This window comes from Scyliorhinus canicula, chromosome 2 (assembly GCF_902713615.1).
Source record: "Scyliorhinus canicula chromosome 2, sScyCan1.1, whole genome shotgun sequence".
Lineage (NCBI taxonomy): Eukaryota > Metazoa > Chordata > Chondrichthyes > Carcharhiniformes > Scyliorhinidae > Scyliorhinus > Scyliorhinus canicula.
The window spans coordinates 78,793,243-78,814,453 of record NC_052147.1 but is presented as its reverse complement, the minus strand read 5'-3'; the positions used below and the strand labels follow the sequence as shown (position 1 = coordinate 78,814,453).

General features: G+C 46.5%; 1 protein-coding gene across 7 annotated transcripts in view; it reads left to right on the top strand.

Moving 5' to 3' along the window:
• Positions 1–21,211, top strand: part of LOC119955159 (neuronal PAS domain-containing protein 3) — a 1,584,282-nt gene that overhangs the window by 1,455,598 nt on the left and 107,473 nt on the right. For 5 of the 7 annotated variants that reach the window (XM_038781137.1, XM_038781126.1, XM_038781118.1 and 2 more), the window contains one exon: positions 13,768–13,886. In XM_038781137.1, the coding sequence (XP_038637065.1) occupies positions 13,768–13,886 (119 nt within the window). The remainder of the gene's footprint in view (positions 1–13,767; positions 13,887–21,211) is intronic. The other 2 variants (XM_038781147.1, XM_038781108.1) reach the window with 1 other exon arrangement.

Genomic DNA, 21,211 nt, shown 5'->3' with positions numbered 1-21,211 from the left:
AGGTTTATCCTTACCCTGAAGCCTCGGCTGGAAAACGTACCGTTCAAAGGTCTCATTCACCTCAATGTCACAGTGGCTGTCGAACATCAATAGGACTGTTTTAAATTTCGTCTTGTCTTCGCCTTCAGCGAATGTAAGGGAGTTGTCGATGTGGATGGCGTGGTCCCCGGCTGCAGAAAGGAAAAGTGCGATCTTCCTGGCATCCGCTACGGCCTCGAGGTCGGTGGCTTCAGATAGAGTTGGAACTTCTGTTTGAAAATCTTCCGGTTTGCACCGAGGTTGCCAGCGATGCGGAGCTGTGGAGGAGGGCGGACGTTTTCCATGTTACCGGATGGCTGATTGTTGGTTAATTGCTGGTTGATTGAGGTAATTGCTGATTACCTCAAGGTGAGTCCATCAATTCTCAGCATCCAGACCTGGTACCATGATGTGTTGGGTAGGCTAGGTCTATGTGGATTGCGTTTGATGCAGTGTAGCGAGAGACAGGCTTCCAACACTTGATGAGATGCAACACGATTTTATTTAACATCTAACTATTTTACATTATCAACTGTGGGTTGACACAATGCTGACTTAACTGGAGACCTGAGGCTAGCCTAACCAGACTAACTGACTACCACACGGTGTTTGCACTGGCTGCTGCTCACAAGCTCTGACTGTCTCAGAGGCTGGATCCCGAGAGAGCGAGAAAACTGGTGCCCTCTGGCTTTATAGTGGTCGTGTCCTGTCTGGTGATTGGCTGCTGTGTTCTGTGTGCTTACTGGTCATCCTGTGTGTCAATCACTGCCTGTCTGCACTCCATCATATACATGGATGTATATTATGACAACCACCAGGTTGTATACTATTTAACACCTTAGGACTGGAAAAGACCTCAATCACTTACCAGATACAAATAGCTGGCACCTTTTCCTGCAGTAAGAACCATTTCCTTACAGGGTGAGAAAGGTTGCAAAAACGAAACAAACGCCTCCTTCTCCAACTCAGCAAACTCTCAGGTATTTTCTCAGTCCCTCAGCTGTGTCCGTTTGCCAAGGCCAACCTCGCTTGTTGACAACTCTTGAAAGACCTCTTCCACCATGGGAATTGGGTGATGTTTGCTGCCTACCACTTAATTTAGCTGTCACTTATCAACACAGAGTCTGATGTTACCACTTGATTTAGGCATGATCACAACAGCCCTCATCCATGATTCCTCAATGATTCATCTTGCTTTCGGCTTGTGCAACTTCCCAATTCCTTGAAACACTGGTCCAAATTCCTCTCTAAAATTCACGGGCTGGATTCTCCAGTTTTGAGTCCATGAAGTATAGTTCTACGATGAAAAAATCAGCGAGGCCCCAGTACCGACCCTCCGACCGGTGAGGGGCCAGCAGCCAGGCCACGTAAAGCACACAACCTTTACAAAATAAACAGTCAGGGATCCAGACCTTCAGAGCACCCTACGTGCTCTCATCCCACGTAATCCCCACATTGGAGATCTCTACTGCCACCCGAAAATACACAAGGCCAACACACCAGGCCGTCCTATCGTTTCAGGCAATGGGACCCTGTGTGAGAACGTCTCTGGCCACATCGAGGACATCTTGAAACCCATCGTACAAGGTACAACCCAGCTTCTGTCGCGACACGACGGACTTCCTACAGAAACTCAGCACCCATGGACCAGTTGAACCAGGAACATTCCTCGTCACAGTGGATGTCTCGGCACTCTACACCAGCATCCCCCATGACAACGGCATTGCTGCAACAGCCTCAGTCCTCAACACCGACAACTGCCAATCTCCAGACGCAATTCTGCAACTCATCCGCTTCATTCTAGATCACAATGTCTTCACCTTCGACAACAAATTCTTCATCCAGACGCACGGAACAGCCATGGGGACCAAATTCGCACCTCAATATGCCAACATCTTCATGCACAAGTTTGAACAAGACTTCCTCACCGCACAGGACCTTCAACCGATGTATACACCAGATACATCGATGACATTTTTTTCCTTTGGACCCACAGCGAAGAATCGCTGAAACGACTACACGATGAGATCAATAAGTTCCATCCCACCATCAGACTATTCTCCAAATTCAGTTGCATTCTTGGACACACTCATCTCCATCAAGGATGGTCACCTCAGCACTTCGCTTTACCGCAAGCCCACAGATAACCTCACGATACTCCACTTCTCCAGCTTTCACCCAAAACACATTAAAGAAACCATCCCCTATGGACAAGCCCTCCATATACACAGGATCTACTCAAACGAGGAGGAGCGTAACAGACACCTACAGATGCTGAAAGATGCCCTCGCACGAACGGGATATGGTGCTCGACTCATCGATCGACAGTTCCAACGCGCCACAGCAAAAAACCGCACCGACCTCCTCAGAAGACAAACACAGGACACAACTGACAGAGTACCCTTCGTCGTCCAGTACTTTCCTGGGGTGGAGAAACTACGATATCTTCTTCTCAGCCTTCAACCCATCATCAATGAAGATGACCATTTTGCCAAGGTCATCCCCACTACTTGCCTTCAAACAACCGCGCAACGTCAAACAAACCATTGTTTGCAGAAAATTACCCAGCCTTCAGAATAGTGACCACGACACCACACAACCCTGCCAGAGCAATCTCTGCAAGACATGCCAGATCATCGACATGGATACCACCATTACACGTGGTAACACCACCCACCAGGTACGCGGCACATACTCGTGCGACTCGACCAATGTAGTCTACCTCATACGCTGCAGGAAAGGATGTCCCGAAGCGTAGTATATTGGCGAGACCATGCAGACACTGCGACAGCGAATGAACGGGCATCGTGCAACAATCACCAGGCAGGAATGTTCCCTTCCAGTCGGGGAACACTTCAGCAGTCAAGGGCATTCAGCCTCTGATCTCCGGGTAAGCGTTCTCCAAGGCGGCCTTCAGGACGCGCGACAACGCAGAATTGCCGAGCAAAAACTTATAGCTAAGTTCCGCACACGTGAGTGCGGCCTCAACCGGGATCTTGGGTTCATGTCGTATATCATTCATCTCCCACCATCTGGCCTGGACTTGCAAAATCCTACCAACTGTTCGGGCTTGAGACAATTCACACCTCTTTAACCTGGGGTTACCCCTATCTCTGGATCTGTAATGAATTGATTACCCGCAAATTCTCGCATTCCAAGCATTGTCTGGCATCTCTGACTTTGTCTATATAAATGTTTCTGGAACATACCTCTCCATTCACCTGAGGAAGGAGCTGCGCTCCGAAAGCTCGTGTTTGAAACAAACCTGTTGGACTTTAACCTGGTGTTGTAAGACTTCTTACTGTCCAATTTAATTGCTATTGTCAGAGTGTCATCCAACGTTAAGTCTCCTCTTCTTTCCAGAGCTTAAGCCTTAACGCATGCAATCTGCAATGTTGGACCACCTGATCCATTATATGGTTATTCAGATTCTCAGCCAGGTCATACATTGGGTTACTGTTTTCCCTACCCCCTTCTGCCTCATCTGTGGAAAGATATGCCTTTGGAATGTGGCATTTGGTGTCACCACATAAAGGTACTGCAAACCTCTCACTGCATGCCCACAATCAGCCTTTTCTCCTGGGTCAGGCAATGCCTTGAAAGTCTCCCTCACCGAAACACACGCATTGAACAACAGTATAGGCCCATCGCTGTGCTTTCTGTAGCACCATCACCCACCCTAAAACAGACCGTGACTGTCGGCACCTCTCCAGACATGTATTCCATTTCATGCTGATGGTACTGACATCACCTGTCTCGTCAAATGGCTCATTCTCTGGACTGCAGACATATCAGCTCGAACAAACACCATGATACAATCCTAAATATCTCCGTATTTATCCTCTTCACATCTCAGACTGAAAGAACAACACTCAACGTCACAGATTTAACTGCAAGAACAACATCATTCATGATTTAAGCTGGCTAACTCCCTAATATGTGTTATCTGACCTGCAATCCCAAATCAGATGACCCCACATGTAGTAGACATGATCGTATCATCGTATTGCATCGTCGTATCTGAGTACCATATATTAATTGATTTTGATTTGATTTATTGTCACATGTCCAGTGAAAATATTTTTCTGCGGCCGAGGGAACGTACACAGTACGTACATAGTAGACAAAGAGAATAATCAACAAAGAACATTGACAAATGGTACATCGACAAACAGTGATTGGTTACAGTGCGGAACAAGGGGCCAAACAAAGCAAATATATGAGCAAGAGCAATATTGGGCGTCGTGAACAGTGTTCTTACAGGGAATAGATCAGTCCGAGGGGGAGTCGTTAAGGAGTCCTGTAGCTGTGGGGAAGAAGCTGTTCCTATGTCTGGATGTGCAGGTCTTCAGACTTCTGTACCTTCTGCCTGATGGGAGGGTCTGGAAGAAGGCGATGCCTGGGTGGGAGAGGTCACTGAAAATGCTGTCTGCCTTACTGAGGCAGCGGGAGGTGTATACAGAATCAATGTGGGGGGTGGCAAGCTTGTGTGATGCGTTTGGCTGAGTTCACCACACTCTGCAGTTTCTTGCGATCTTGGACTGAGCAGTTGCCATACCAGGCTGTGATGCAACCAGATAGGATGCTCTCTATCGCACATCTGCAGACGTTTGTGAGAGTCGATGCAGACATGCCAAATTTCTTTAGCTTCCGTAGGAAGTACAGATGTTGTTAGTTTCTTGACTGTTGCATCAACGTGAGTGGACCAGGATAAACTGTTGGCGATGGTGACCCCCAGGAACTTAAAGCTATCGACCATCTCCACTTTGGAGCCATTGATGCAGACGGGAGTGTGTGTTGTGCTACGCTTCCTGAAGTTGATGATCAGTTCCTTGGTCTTTCCAACATTTAAAGAGAAATGTAATATCTAAAAGTCAAGTCCGAACACACAATATGTTATCATCATGACAGCCCTCGGGTAAATCCTGCACTTTTAAGTTTAGAAGTGTCTCAAGCGGACAGCTATCTGAGACCAGGTTTCCCACTGTTACATTTGTCATTGTGACTCCCGTTTTACATTTGTCTTTATGTATATGTTTATTATGTATTACATTTTATTATGTTGTGAGACTGCTTATTGGCCTGCTTTGGAGAGACAAATAAAGAAATATGTTCTGTTTTGGGTAGGTGCTATGAACTTTCTGTCTTTGGTTCCCAGTTGTTGTTCATCACAATTTAACCGTGGAAAGTTGAGAAACTCTTTCTGGCTGTTCACGTGGGGGGTTGCATGGTAAATACCACCTTTTATGTTTAATTTTGCCATGCTGTCTGGTACAATCGGAAGACCAGATTGAACTGATTCTGGCTTCACATATACTTCACATGAGTCTCTGATGCAGCTGTGAAATGTGACCCCCAGAACAATTATACATAACAGTTAGTTCCTAGCGAATTGGTTCCTAGCCATTTAGAAAAATAGGAGCAGGAGGAAGCCGTTTGGCCTTTCGAACCAGCTCCGCCATTCATTATGATCATGGTTGATCATCCAATTTAATAGCTTAATCCTACTTTCCCCACATATCCTTTGATCCCATTTGCCCTAAGTGCTATATCTAACTGCTTCTTGAAGACATGCAATGTTTTGGCCTCAACCACTCTCTGGGTGAAGATGTTTCTCCTCATCTCTGTCCTAAATGGTATTTCACCCCAATAGCTATATCTATTTCCTTCTTGAAATACAATGTATAACATTAAACAGAGAGGTAGAAGAAAAGCACAGAAGCTTCCTTTTATGGAGCAATAGAAAGAAACTAGAGTAAAAGTGGCATGCCATTGTTTTAGAGTGGATAATTAGTCTTTTTTTAGGTTAGGGTAAAATACAAGAGCATCCATGAGCAGAAGCTATAGTAACTGCACATCTTTCTGTTGTTTTTCAGGATTTGTTTTGTTCACCTTACTTTCTAATCCACTCAAAGTGTCGGCAGACACATGCCATGTATGCTGTAGTTCTCAGCTTGTTTCTATGGGCGTTACACAGATGATGTATCAAATGCACAGGCCCCAGCTATCGACATTAGACTGGTGTGCTCACTTCCAGCAACTTAGTTTATTAGCAATTTAGATTCCACTGTAGCTGAGCGATTGTTTTCACTGACTCATAATTTCCCACACAATAGCCAGTGACCTCAGCAATCCTGCTGGCTACACATTAAACTATTTCTTGTCAAAGTGCTATCTGTGAGATTGGAAACAATGGAACATATACAGAAAAGAAAATAGTCCAGGTGCTAGAAATCTGAAGTGAAGACAGAAAATGCTGGAAATGCTCACACATCGTGTGTGGAGAGAAACAAATTTAACGGGATGCAGGAACAGAGATGGAAGAGCTGGTAACATAGCAGGAACTCCATCGGGAGAGCCACCCACCACTTTTCCTCTGCTGGGAGCAGGCAGAAGGCAGGCTGCATAATTAGAGCTCCAATGGGCTAATATTGTGGAGACTGGCATTTTGCAGATGATGGGGTAACCGTCCCATTGTGTGGGAAATACATTGTGTTTCAAGAAGGAAATAGATATTTTTGTGGGGAAGCTGCCCTTTTCATGGCGACGGCCTCCCTCCGGCAGCCCAAGGCTCCATGGCCCCCAGTCCCAACAATCCCTTTGGAAGGATCTCCTCAGTCCCCTGGATTTTAATTTTTACATACCTGTCCAAGGACACCTACATTTTGAAGAGCCCTCGAGGCCTCCTGCCTGCCTCAGCAGCATCCTCTGTATGGGCTGGCACCAACTGGAGCCCGACCACCTTCCTTTAATTGGACAGCAAGCCTGAAGGTGGCGGACTACGGGACGGCCGGTGATAAAGTCACTGAGCCCAGCAGTCTTGCTGCTTTTCGCCCCAATATCGTGTTTCTGAAGCCCAGAGTAAAATTCAGCTCAAGATTTCAGGTTGATCATAATTCAACTAATCTGGAAGATTTTAGAGATGAAAGGTTTTTAATTAAGGAAAGTGCCAGGGAAAGTATAAAATGGAAAGGTCTGTGATAGGGTTCAGGCCACGAATGATTAAATCACAAAGGTGATTAAAATGCAAGACTAGAGAATGGGACAGAACCATGCCCTAAGAGGGCATTGGTGACCATGGACTTCCATTGTAAGGTCCATAATTACATTTGACAAAGTACTGCAGTGTTTTGCGCCTTCTGCATACTACTGACCAAGAATTCTCCTGCTCCTCTGCCTACAGCTTTATTTGAAGCATTTACAGGCTGATAAACAAACTGTTTGGCCACATTACGAATGTACCTTCCATAGCCAGCAAATTGGAACTTGAATCCAGAGTTCTGGCCCAGGGATAGAGACACTACCACTGGACACAAGATCTCCAAAGACAGGTTTCTATAAGCTAGGAACAATGCAGAGGAACGGGAGGTAGATCCCAGTGTGCAGACTGAGGGGAAAATCTCATGGCCGTACCGCGCCCGAACCGAGGCCCGATTTGGCCGATAAATCCCGCGAAAGGCCTCTCATCAAAGTTATCTAGCTCAGCAAGACAATGGGCTCCTCCTGCTCCTATCTTTACGTATCTATGTAAAAGCAGGGAGGTCATGTTGGAGTTGTATAGAACTTTGGTGAGGCCACAGCTGGAGTACTGGGTGCAATTCTGGTCGCCCAATTATAGGAAGGATTTGATTGCACTGGAGGGGGTGCTGAGGCGATTCACCAGGATGTTGCCCAGGATGAAACATTTAAGTTCTAAGGAGAGGTTGGATAGGTTTGGGTTATTTTCATTGGAACAGAGAAGACTGAGAGGGCAATCTTATTGAGGTGTACAAGATGATGAGGGGCATGGATAGGGAGCAGTTGTTAAGGGCAACATGGAAGCACACGTGGCTAGCACCAGGGTCCCAGGCTCGATTCCGGCTTGGGTCACTGTCTGTGCGGAGACTGCACATTTTCCCCGTGTCTGCGTGGGTTTCCTCCGGGTGCTCCAGTTTCCTCCTACAGTCCAAAGACATGCAGGTTAGGTAGATTGGCCATGCTAAATTGCCCTTAGTGTCCAAAAAGGTGAGGAGGGGTTATTGGGTTATGGGGATAGGGTGGAAGTGAGGGCTTAAGTGGACTCGATGGGCCAAATGGCCTCCTTCTGCACTGTATGTTACCCTTAGTTGAAGAGTCAGTCCCGAGGGGACACGTGTTCAAGGTGAGGTTTTTTTGGCGGGGCGGGGGGGGGGGGGGGGGGGGGAGGGAGGGGGGGGGGGGGGGGGATGAGGTTTTGGGGGATGTGAGGAAAATGTTTTTTAGCCAGAGGGTGGTGATGGTCTGGAATGCACTGCCTGGGAGGGTGGTACAGGCGGGTTGTCTCAGATCCTTTAAAAAATACCTGGATGAACACTTGACACTTCATAACATTGAAAGGTATGGGCCAGGTGCTGCCAAATGGGATTAAGTGGGCAGATCAGATGTTTTTCATGTGTCGGTGCAGAATTGATGGGCCGAAGGGCCTCTTCTGTACTTTATTTTCTGTGATGAAATTGTCTCTTTTAGGGCTAGCGGTGTAGGACTTGTTTGATTGTCCTATTTGGGTGGTTCCCAATAGATGGTTCAAGACAATCCAAACGTTGTCATTTCCCAATCTACGCAGAGTAGCTGTCAGCAGGGAAAGATCAGGCAGCACTTGAGCAGCCATTGGCCATAAGTAAATGGGAGGAAGGGGTTCTCGCATTGACAGAGTGGAGTCTTGGGCTTTCACTATGGGGCCTCCTGTGCCCGCTAGGTTTTACGCTTACCTGAATGCCTCTGCTGTCTTTCTTAAAATTAATTTAGGGGATGTGGGTGTCACTGGCTAGGCCAGCATTTGTTGCCCATCACTAACTGCTCTTGAGAAGGGGGTGGTGACCTGCCTTCTTGAACCACTGCAGTCCATGTGTTGTAGGTACACCCACTGTGCTATTAGGGAGGAAGTTCCAGGATTTTGTCCCAGCCACCGTGTCTGCAGTCCTGCTTCAGCCTAACAGAAAAACCATGGTTACTTTGTTGCTCAAGATCAGTGAAAAATTAAAGGAGGTTTGATTGAAGTCAAAGGATGCAACCTCGGATAAATCTTGAGGCTTCCGCCTGCTTTATTCAGGCACCTCAAGCAACTGCAAAAACCTTCGGAGTTAAAAACATCAACTTTGGGAAGGATCAGACTCTGGGTGGGGAAATAAACTGCTTGCTTTTAAAATAAACTTGAAACTTCTGGCAAGATACAGTTCCACGGTATCAGTTGTAGAAGCATTAGCACTCTTAATTGTGCACAGAAAACCTCCAATTTTTGAGCATGAACCTAGATAATAACATTGGCAGGCTATTGATCATAGAATTCCTACAGTGCAGAAGGAGGCCATTGGGCCCATCAGGTCTGCACCGACGCTCTGAAAGAGCACCCTACCTCGACCCATTCCCCCATCCTATGCACAGAACCCCACCTAATCTACAAATCTTTGGACACTGAGGGGCAACTTTTTCATGGACGATCCATCTAACCTGCACATCTCTGGACCCACAGGAAACAGTGCAATCATACACACTATGTTGGTTTGTGGGGGGGGGGGGGGGGGGGGGGGGGGGGGGGGGGGGGGGGGGGGGGGGGGGGGGGGGTGGGGGGGGGGGGGGGGGGGTGGGGGGGGGGGGGTGTTAGTGTTCTGGTATTTGGTGTCTATTACAAATGTATGAATACATGAAAAAAGATTACATTTATGATTTCAGTGTAATTGGAAAAATATTGGAAATATTTCTTCTTGGTTTCTACATACTGGCCAGTTATTAGACACTCCTATTTCACAAATCGATCTCATTAACTCTCAGTTCTCACCAATGTACCAAAGCTGCAGTTTTGCTGGATAGGTCACTGAGTTTCCTACGTACCAAACTGGGGGGCGGGGGGGGGGGGGGGGGGGGGGGGGGGGGGGGAGAGAGAGAGAGAGAGAGAACTGAATTAATTCCAGAGACATCTATCATTCTCATATTATCAGCATTCCTTGGGAAAAAACCCAGCTCCAAGGGGCTCTGATCTTATGCTTTCACAAAATAGAACTACACGGCTGAGTGACAGTTCTGATCTGAAGCATTTAAGTGTAAGTTTTGATCTTTCTGGCTTTGATTAAAACTAATGAGCTCATTTAATTCAAAATGAGAATCTGTGATAAGAAAAATAAGGTTGATGTGATTGGATTAGAGGGATGAATTAAACTCTTACAGTTGAAGTTTCTGCCTAGATAGTGCATTACAGACTGCAGGAAATAAAATTAAAAAGCTGTTGGCATATTGTAGTGTGTTAGATGATGAGAAAAAATTTATAGTAATTCATTTTTAATCAGTGGAAATGAAAGTCTTGGGCGAAATTTATAGTATTTCACCACTTTACCCTTGAATGAGGGAAAATTGTTGTAACTTGAGAAAGGCAAAATTAGTGCCTTAGAAATGGGAAATTTAAAAAAGAACTACAGAAAGTAACTTATCAATAGGATGTCATCACAAAGTTGAAATTATGAATAATTGAGTTAATGGGCTCTGCTGTTTTTTAAAATGTAACAGCGTGAAGATAAAAAAAGTTGATTACCTTTAACACATTTTTACTGTCTTCTTGTATCGGATCTATTCAAACAAATGCCAACGGTTGAGATTGCGGAATAGCAACCATCACAAAATATTCCTGTCTAGTAGTGAAGATGTCCACCCATGTCTTATAGTGAGCAGTCTCTTAAACTTTGCATATTACATAGAAGGTCACCAGTTGCCCAATTCCTGTCACCACCATGATGCTTCAGCGCCAACAAACATCCTGCTATCCAACGGCACTTTGCCGATTTTTGTTTTACCTCGGGGAGTTTCTCCCAGCCAAAACCACACTCGGAGGGATTTACTGCTGTCGAGTTTCTCGCAGATCGCAAATCGTGGCGCCATATTGTCTGGCAGCCCCGATCTTCACACCCTCTTTCAGTCCTGCCCCTCCCCCCACGAATTTAGGTAGGCCACTGGGAACCACGCTCCCCCCCCCCTCCCCCCGGGCCTGATTCTGATGGTGCCAACCTGACACCTGAGCACCTTGGCACTGGCACCCTGGCAGTGCCCCGGCACATTGACAGCACTACCAGGATGACACCCTGCCCTGTCTCCGATCACCTGGAGGTCTCCAATAGCATGGGATATACTCGGAGTGCCATTAGTGACACTGACGAGATCTCCCAGGCACAGCTGGTGAGTCCCGGGTGTCATGTGAATCGGGCACACGGGTATTTAAATACGCTGTAAGCAAGTCGGGTGGCATGCGCAAGATTTTGTGCCCAGTGCAGAGCTCGATTTGGGACTCATGCGCGATTCAGCCGTTGAGGCAGGATTCGCAACGGGGTCGCTAAAACACGCCCTCAGATGTTAGTTTTACATCAGGTAAGTAAACTGTCATTAAGGTACTAATCAGTCAATAATGTATTGGGAAAGTGAAATGTGTTCTAATCCTTATTTATTACTCCTGTTTGTTCAGGGACATGTTTAAAATTTAATGATTGATCTCCTCAGTAAACAAATCCAACCCAATCCAATTGGACCAAAATAGACGTTGCACAGAAAGCCTCTTTTACTGTCAGCTAGTGGTGACATAAACATTGATCATAAAAGAAAAACGGAAGCATATTTCCAAATAACATCACGGCAAAATTGAAGCTTACATGATCAAAATCATGGAGTAGATTGTCTGCTGCCCACAACCAGTAATGAGTTTTTCCGATCCCGCAGGTAATTGAGCATCGGCCTAAAAAACGGGATCAGTGCTGGGGGCCGATCACATTCTGATGCTCAGGTCCCCGCTGGCAGTGGCAGCAAGCTACATGCCCCGCGTCGGTGGTAAGAGGCAAAGTGAGTCATTAGCACCCATCTGATTCAGATTAATGGGATTCTCTGGGCCTCCTTAATGCTCCAGGCCTCTTAGCTGGGATTAACGCAGAGGTGCCCCTCATTCCCACAATGGAAATCCTCCCCCCACCACCCAACTTCTCCCTACCAGCTAACCACTGCAACCCCCCCTCTCCCCGCATCAATCCCCCCCATCAGCGACCCTTACATGAAAGCTGAAGAGCAGACCAGGCAGTAGATTGAAAAATCACTGCATTTTCACTCACACTTTCCTAACTTGATTGGGTTTTTTGAGTAGGTCACTAACTTGATAGAATTTTTCGAGGTCACAAAGATGATTGATGCAGGTAGAGCAGTGGATGTTGTCTATATGGACTTCAGTAACGCCTTTGACAAGGTCCCTCATGGCAGACTGGTACAAAAGGTGAAGTCACACGGGATCAGGGGTGAGCTGGCAAGATGGATACAGAACTGGCTAGGTCATAGAAGGCAGAGAGTAGCAATGGAAGGGTGCTTTTCTGATTGGAGGGCTGTGACTAGTGGTGTTCTGCAGGGATCAGTGCTGGGACCTTTGTTGTTCGTAGCATATATAAATGATTTGGAGGTAACTGGTCTGATTAATAAGTTTGCGGACGACACAAAGGTTGGTGGAATTGCAGACAGCGATGAGGACTATCAGAGGATAGAGCAGGATTTAGATCGATTGGCGACTTGGGCGGAGAGATGGTAGATGGAGTTTAATCTGGTCAAATGTGAGGGAATGTATTTTGGAAGGTCGAATGCAGGAAGGGAATATACAGTGAATGGTAGAACCCTCAAGCGTATTGACAGTCAGAGAGATCTAGGTGAACAGGTCCACAGGTCACTGAAAGGGACAACATAGGTGGAGAAGGTAGTCAAGAAGGCTTACGGCATGCTTGCCTTCTTTGGCCGGGGCATTGAGTATAAAAATTGGCAAGTCATGTTGCAGCTGTATAGAACCTTAGTTAGGCCACACTTGGAGTATAGTGTTCAATTCTGGTTGTCACACTACCAGAAGGATGTGGAGGCTTTAGAGAGGGTGCAGAAGAGATTTACCAGGATGTTGCCTGGTATGGGGGGCATTAGCTATGAGGAGAGGTTGAATAAAGGGAGGGAATAGAGGGATACGGACCCAGGAAGTGTAGAAGGTTTTAGTTTAGACGGGCAGCATGATCGGCGTGGGCTTGGAGAGCCGAAGTGCTTGTTCCTGTGCTGTACTTTTCTTTATTCTTTGTTCTTTGTTCTAACATCTGCTGTCTCAGGCAAAAGTGGTTAAATCAGCAGCTGTTATTACAAGTGTCAGAGGCTTAATCGAAAGCCCAGTAATTTCAAAGGGTTTGACATTCCTTGGCCGTCTTTGAATGGTAATCTTCCATTCCGTTTCACACCACAATATATTGCATTAGCCAGTGATTGACAGTTTTATTACTCCAGAGACAGTTTCATGGTGGATTGTTTATTGATCTTACCTTCACACTTGAATGCATCTCCATTACCCTGCTTTGATGCTAACCACAATAAACACTCTTGCTATGATTGACAGCCCCTCACCACATCAAAGGCAGCGAAATGCTTCCTGCTGTGAGAAAGAGGAAGTCACATCACTTAGTTGGGCCACTCTCGCTTCATCCTCTGCGTGCGTGCATTCAGGAGTGTCAGCCATCGGACCTCGATATCAGACCACCAGCTCAAATGGTGACCGGATACCGGGATTCCGACAGAATCTTGCGATCTCTTCTCCATGCGTACATTTGCGTGGAAAAGGAGTTGGATTCACCCCATGACTTTGCCCCTAGCGCCAGTGGATACCAGAGCGATTCTATTCCGATGGAAGCACTTAGTCTTCACAATAGAGAATCCAGCCCCACATCACTAATGCTGCTTTTGTTTTTTCCACAGTAGAATCTACAAGCCCAATTTTACTGACTATTGACAACAGCTTGGAACGATCATTTTTTATAAGAATGAAGTCAACACTGACCAAGAGAGGAATTCATATCAAATCATCAGGCTTTAAGGTAAATAACCATTTAATAATCTCCGAATTGGCAAACTGCTACTGAATTCCAGTTGCCAAGAATCCGTAATATTTTCAGTTGAATATATAGAATGTAACAGTAGTAAGCCTTACCCAAACCACAGAGTCTATAGGCCAATAGATCCATGCAAGCTGCCCTGAACTTTATTCTTCCCAGGTTCCCCCAGGCTACAACTGGAGACATTGCCCATATTTTCCAGTTGGCAGTGTACAGCTGCACGAAGAGTCATAACCATCAACTGGAGTAGCACAGTAGCACAGTGGCTAGCATTGTAGCTTCACAGCGCCAGGGTCCCAGGTTTGATTCACCGCTAGGTCACTGTCTGTGCGGAGTCTGTATGTTCTCCCCGTAACTGTGTGGGTTTCGTCCGGGTGGACTCGTTTCCTCCCACAGTAGAAAGACGTGCAGGGTAGGTGGATTGGCCATGTTAAATTGCATTTAGTGTCCAAAAAGGTTAGGTGGGGTTACTGGGTTACGAGAATAGGGTGGAGGTGTGGGTTTAAGTAGGGTGCTCTTTCCAAGGGCCGGAGCAGGCCGCTGGGCCGAATGGCCTCCTTCTACACTGTAAATTCTATGATTATCAACAGTGGCTTGATAATACCACCAATCCCCCCCCCCCACCAAGAACCTTTTCCGGACTTTCAGTATCAACCCCCCACATTAGGAGAGCAAATCAGGTGACTGGCTGTTTAGCACAGTGGGCTAAACAGCTGGTTTGTAATGCAGAACAATGCCAGCAGCGGGGTTTAATTCCCGTACCGGCCTCCCTGAACAGGAGCCGGAATGTGGCGACTAGGGTTTTTTCACAGTAACTTCATTGAAGCCTAATTGTGACAATGAGCGATTATTAGAACATAGAACAAAGAACAGTACAGCACAGATCAGGCCCTTCGGCCCTCCATGTTGTGCCAAGCAATGATCACCCTACTCAAACCCACGTATCCACCCTATACCCGTAACCCAACAACCCCCCCTTAACCTTACTTTTTTAGGACACTACGGGCAATTTAGCATGGCCAATCCACCTAACCCGCACATCTTTGGACTGTGGGAGGAAACCGGAGCACCCGGAGGAAACCCACGCACACACGGGGAGGACGTGCAGACTCCGCACAGACAGTGACCCAGCCGGGAATTTAACCTGGGACCCTGGAGCTGTGAAGCATTTATGCTAACCACCATGCTACCGTGCTGCCCCCAATGTAATTATAATTACATTAGACGATATGTCATGCTGCAAGATCCCTGGTCCATTTTAATATTGCCTCATTTATGTAGCGGTGCCAAACAACACACTAGAAAAACGTACCTAACAACAGCAGACCAATTGTGACCAGCAAGTTGGCAGGAGGCTATTTTTTTGCAGAGATGCAGAAAGAGGATCACGGTACATTGTCCTCACGGTAGCATGGTGGTTAGCATCAATGCTTCACAGCTCCAGGGTCCTAGGTTCGATTCCCGGCTGGGTCACTGTCTGTGTGGAGTCTGCACGTCCTCCCTGTGTGTGCGTGGGTTTCCTCCGGGTGCTCCGGTTTCCTCCCACAGTCCAAAGATATGCGGGTTAGGTGGATTGGCCATGCTAAATTGCCCGTAGTGTAAGGTTAATGGGGGGATTGTTGGGTTACGGGTATACAGGTTACGTGGGTTTAAGTAGGGTGATCATTGCTCGGCACAACATCGAGGGCCGAAGGGCCTGTTCTGTGCTGTACTGTTCTATGTTCTATGATGGCGGTGGCCCAGAATTTCTTGTGGTGCCGGCAGGAATACTCCTGCTTTTTCTGGCCCCACAAGGATAACTTTTGCAATACCCTCTTGCCCATCCGGTTTTCTTGAATGGAATATCTGTGGTACACATTCTGCCCAATGGATCATTAAAACAGTTCAGAGGCCCGATGTATGTCACAGGATCCAGATCCCAACATACTTGCATTCATGAGTCTCCAGCCATAGTCAAGTGAATATAGTTCAGATGTAAAGCACAAGACACAATGGTGTTTCCTTTTGGGATTCCTCTACACCTGTGCTTTGAAGAAGAAAAATTGAAACCGGAGGAGCAATCATGAGGGCAAACAGTAGAGGAGCTACAAGATGTTAATAATGTCTCCGCGTTAAAAATGAACCTTCACTTCCCTGCCTAGTTGAGTTCATCAGGCATTTGAGGCCTCCCCTTTCCCCTCCCCTCCTTCACCATAAATATGAGGGCTGGAGTGCATTTTCTTTTCTCCACTGCCTGCAATGTTCTCTCCTCATAAAGCTGTGACTTATGTTGATACACAGTTCTAACTTACCCGAGTTCCAGCCAGATGTTCGGCCACTAGCTTCCAACTCAGTATCTCACCAAAAAGCATGGCTAGATATTGTACATATACCAGCTAGTGGAGCAGGTTAGAGGGGATGACACTGTTGAACCCAGTTCTATGTTCACTTTCTTGAGACAGCAGCTTTGTTCTGGGAGCCTGGAAAAATGGCTACTTTCTGTTGTCCGGCGCGGTGGAAGGTGCGCAGCTGGAGAATAACTCTCCAGATTTCCTTTCCAACTTAGAGCTGAGCATTCCAAAAATCCCTCAGCCCCCTCGATTTTCTAATATGTACAGAAATCACACTTCATCTTCTACAGTGTGTGAATGGACTGAATGTGTTACAATTATGGAGTGGGTCGCTGGTTTCAATGATTGAAATCCTTTCTTGTATTGTGTGTGCCCCCACATTTCTATAGGTACTTTGGAAATCACACTGTGCACAAGTTCATCATTTTTTTCTGTGAAACAAATGAAAATCAATGGCCTTGATTGGAAGCTGAGTGACGACTAGTAAATTGCAAAATGTAATGACTTTGTAGGTGTATCTGCTCAGCAAGCCCTTCCCAGTTTGTGTGTTCACTTTCTTAACCTGTCCCATTTTAATGAAAATGAAGCAACCTAAACAGAGCAATTTTACGCTGTGGGCTCATCAGGACTTGTTTAAAGTGTGGTGATATGCATCACTGTAAATACACAAGGGGTTAATGTAAATACACATAGACTAGATAAACACTAGAGGGAGCACCAGAGACATCATGACACACAGTCAACCAATAGGTCAGTAAGATAGGACACGACCAATGGGCATTCAAGACACACACAGAGGTGACACTATCACAGGAGGGCATTACGCCAATCCATATGTAAGGACACGGCATACATGATCTTCCTCTTTCCAGTGGAGACACTCAGTGAGTACAGACAGGGTTGATTGAAACACATCACACCCACCACGTGGATTGTAGCAGACTGGTTAGATAGTCTGAGTAGCTATAGCAGGATTAACAGGAGAGTAGAATTCAAGTAGAAGAATCGTTAACAGTTTAATAAATGTGTTAAAGCTATCTCCTAGTCTGAACCTTCCTTTGTCAGAGTGCACATCAAGGAAGCAGCTTATGCTACGTCAAGAGCATAACAAAACATGAAACAGAGGCTTTTGTCCCATCAAGGTAAAATGTATTCAAACCCAGGTCCTATTCAGCAAAGAAGGTTGGAACTCAGTGTATCTAAACTGCATTAATTTATAACTATTGGCTGACAGCATGAAGCCAAAACATCAAGAATGAGGCTGTGTAAAATGCATCTTGAACTATTGCTGTTTTCTAAGCCATTTGTTATTTTTGCAAACCAGTCACATTTCTTTTGATTCGTTATTTAAATATGTGGATGATTCTTTTTACCCCAAGCAGGTTTCAGGGGGGCGGATGGGGTAGGAAGAATTCAAAAGACACTTTCTGGTTTAACTTTCAGGGCCAGGGTATTTTAACTCCTTTACTGGTCTGCAAAAAACTTTAGCTAAAATTCTAAATGGCATAAAAGGGTTAAGCCCTGAGCAGGTATGTAACCCCCACATTTGTCACAGGTCAGGTGGGTTACATTTGACCCCATAGGCTGAATTTTGCACTGGGGACAGTGTCCCCAACACCAGCATAATAGGCCTTCAGTTCATGTTGACCAACCTGCAAATCTGGTGTGGGCCTCTCCTGCTAAGAAAAATCCCAATGGTGATGGGAGGAGACCCATAACGAGACCCATTGTTGGCCTCCATTGGCCTGCAACCAAGCCGGCCACCCGACACGTTGCTGACATGGCAGATTCACAGAAAAATACAGTGCAGAAATTTTGCATGACCTGCCTACCATCCTGCCTGTGGGGGACTCTAAAATTCTCATCTCTGTACTCGTTTTGCAAGAAATTGTAACAGAACTATTTTGACTAGATGTCATTCGGGTTCTATTTGCAACACATATTAAACAAGTTTCAGTTAATATAAATAAAATATTTTTCACGCATAATATTGTTTACGATCGCTTGGGTATAATCTGTAAATTCCGATGGAGTGGCAAATGAGCCGGATTGCTACTCCACTTAAATTACATAACTGAGAATCTGGGCGATACTCTCACCCAACCTTCTGACTCAGGCCAGGTAAGGTGTGTGGAGTGCATCGTGCTCCCTGGGCCTACAGTCGAGGGCAGCTCAGTCAAAGGTAGATAAGCCACACACTTTTTATTTACAGCACTAGCTGCCATAACCAAGATAAGTTTAATGTCCAGTCTAGTTTAAAGGCTTTTGACAAGCCGGGGAGAACATGAGTGTTTAAGGCAAGTGGGTATCATTTGGGGAGAGTGAGGGGGATGGGGGTCAAGTGGTCAGGGATCAGGGAGGGGATTCTCTCAGCCCGGGGCCAGGCCGGAGAACCCTGCGACCGACACGAATCGTGCTATGTGATTCTCCGCAGAGCGGAGAATTGGCGCCATTAGCGCCGCCGTGGTTGGCGCGGCGCCAGTCGTGGACCGCTCTGTGCGGTCGGCCCGCAAGCCGATTCACGGCCCGGGATGGGCCGAGCGGCCGTCGTAAGAATGCCGGGTCCCGCCAGTGCCGTCCACATCTACTCTCACCCGGCGGGAACTCGGCGTGGAAGTGTCAGGGGGGGGTGGCCTGTGGGGGGGGGGGGGGGGGGTCCGACCCCGTGGGGCCTCCGATGTAGCCTGGCTTGTGATCAGAACCCACTGATCGGCGGGCCGGCCTCTGGCTGGGGGCCTCGTTTCTTCCGCGCCGGCCCCTGTAGTCCCGCGCCATGTTGCGTCGGGGTCAGCGCATTGAAGGAAGCCTCTGCGCGTGTTGGTGCCGTGCCACTGCGCATGTGCGGATCCCGCGGCGCCCATTCGACGCCTGGATCAGCAGTTGGAGTGGCATGGGTCGCTCCAGTGCCATGCTGGCCCCCTGTAGAGGCCAGAATTGCTGATCCTGAAGCAGTGTTGATGCCGTCGAGAAACGCAATGGTGTTTCCGACAGCGTTTCCGACAGCATCAACACTTAGCCTCAGGATCACAGAATCCCGCTCCATGCCTTTGGGGTTGGGAATAGTCAGGGGATCAGAAGTCAGGTCTGGGGATTGACAGGGGAACAGGTGGAATGGGGGTAGGGGGCAAGAATCAGTGTTGGAGTGGGCGGCCAGTAAAGGCGGACCTGGGAGAGCGGGATGGAGTTAGACTTAGGATGGGGAGTTAGTTGGTGGGGTATTGTGGCTGTTAGGAGGGGGGATGGGTGCAGGGTCGGTCAGGGGGTAGTCTGGGGGGGGTGGGGGGGGGGGGTGGAGAGGGTGTTGTCTTGGGGTTGGTGGGGGTTTTGGGTGGGTCAATGCTATAGTTACCCAGAAGCTAGAAATGGTTTTAATTCTTCTTTTCTGGGTACCTGTTGTGCCGTAGCTTGAACCGTCTGAACTTTGAGATTTAGATTACATTTTTGGTTTGTTTACAGTGCAGGGCAATTGCCTATCAGAAGTTTGCACTTTCCAGGCAATTGCCATGCAGTCCTTTAGGAACTTTGGGGGACCCCCCTTGGGAGCTCGGAAGTGAATCAAATTTTCATATACTAAAAAGAAATTCCATATCAGCCTTCTGGTATAAATATTCACAGCTCAAATTGCAGCTTCAGGCTGCTGCAAGGATGTAGCTCTAACAAGAGAATCGGAAAATTGCACTGTATATTCTAACTGAATGACTGTTGCCATTTAAAGGAAATAACTATATTGAGAGAAAGTTGTTGGGCTTATACAAAGACTTTAAGCCATTTCACCCCTTTCACAACTTTTAGCAGGATAATTGCTTATTGTCACAAGTAGTCTTCAGTGAAGTTACTGTGAAAAGCCCCTAGTCGCCACATTCCGGCTCCTGTTCGGAGAGGCTGGCACGAGAATTGAACCCGCGCTGCTGGCCTTGTTCTGCATTACAAGCCATCTGTTTAGCCCACTGTGCTAAACCAGCCCCTCTGATTGAAGGGCAAGAGAGGTTAAAGAAAAAAGTAAGGATCAAAAGTGCAGCTAGTCTATGATATACCTTGACATCTCTGTCATTGAATTCAAAATACATAAATAATGAGTTCCTCATTGGATTGATATTGTCGATGTTCCAAAAGAAGTGTCAGAAATTTGGCAGAAAGCCTCTCAAACATTAAGTGCTGACAGGACGATAGAAACAAAAATCAACTAGAAGGCCACACAACTATCTTATATATACAGTAATAAATCTTATGGACCTTTACAGCACACAACATAGCCCATGGCAACACTGAATGTCCACTTTGTATTTATGGCAGTACTAATTGGAATTAAACTCCAGATCCTTGCAATGGCAAAGAAGTGATATTATTAGAGCCTATTTTAAATCCAGCATCATTTGTTAAACTCAATGAGAAAATTAAGTTATCAGGTGTCTTACTCTGGTGAATGTTTGGGACCTTTAAAAGAGTGATAGGGACTTAAGCAGTGTTTCTATTGGCATAAGTTCTATTGATGCCTTGGAAGGACATCAAAGGAGAAAAATCCCCATGAAAGCCTGGCAGAGCCTGTAGATACAATGCGATGGGAAAATGGCACGCCAACCAGAATTTGAGGGTCAATCAAAATATGGGGGAATCCCAGAAGAATTGAGATCCAGTTTATTTTCTGATCATCCTTACTCATTGCTGTAACTGCAATTTATTACAAACTCAAAGAGTACATTGCTTCTGTGCAATGTCTTTATTAGAACTGAATGCAACTTGGCTACGTCCAGCCTGTGCCTCATGGCAGAGGTCATGTGACTAAATGTTGGACCTTTAGTACGTGGTTGCATTTTAATCTCATAAAGTTACCCGAATTGCATAGTGTACACCCACTATTCTTCTGCATTAACTGTTCATTATTCTAGTCAGTCTCTGCACATGCATTACAAACATAGTTGTTAAGTCATGCAGGTCTCTTGATAGTACTCGTGCGTGTTGTTATTGGCTGTTCAGCTT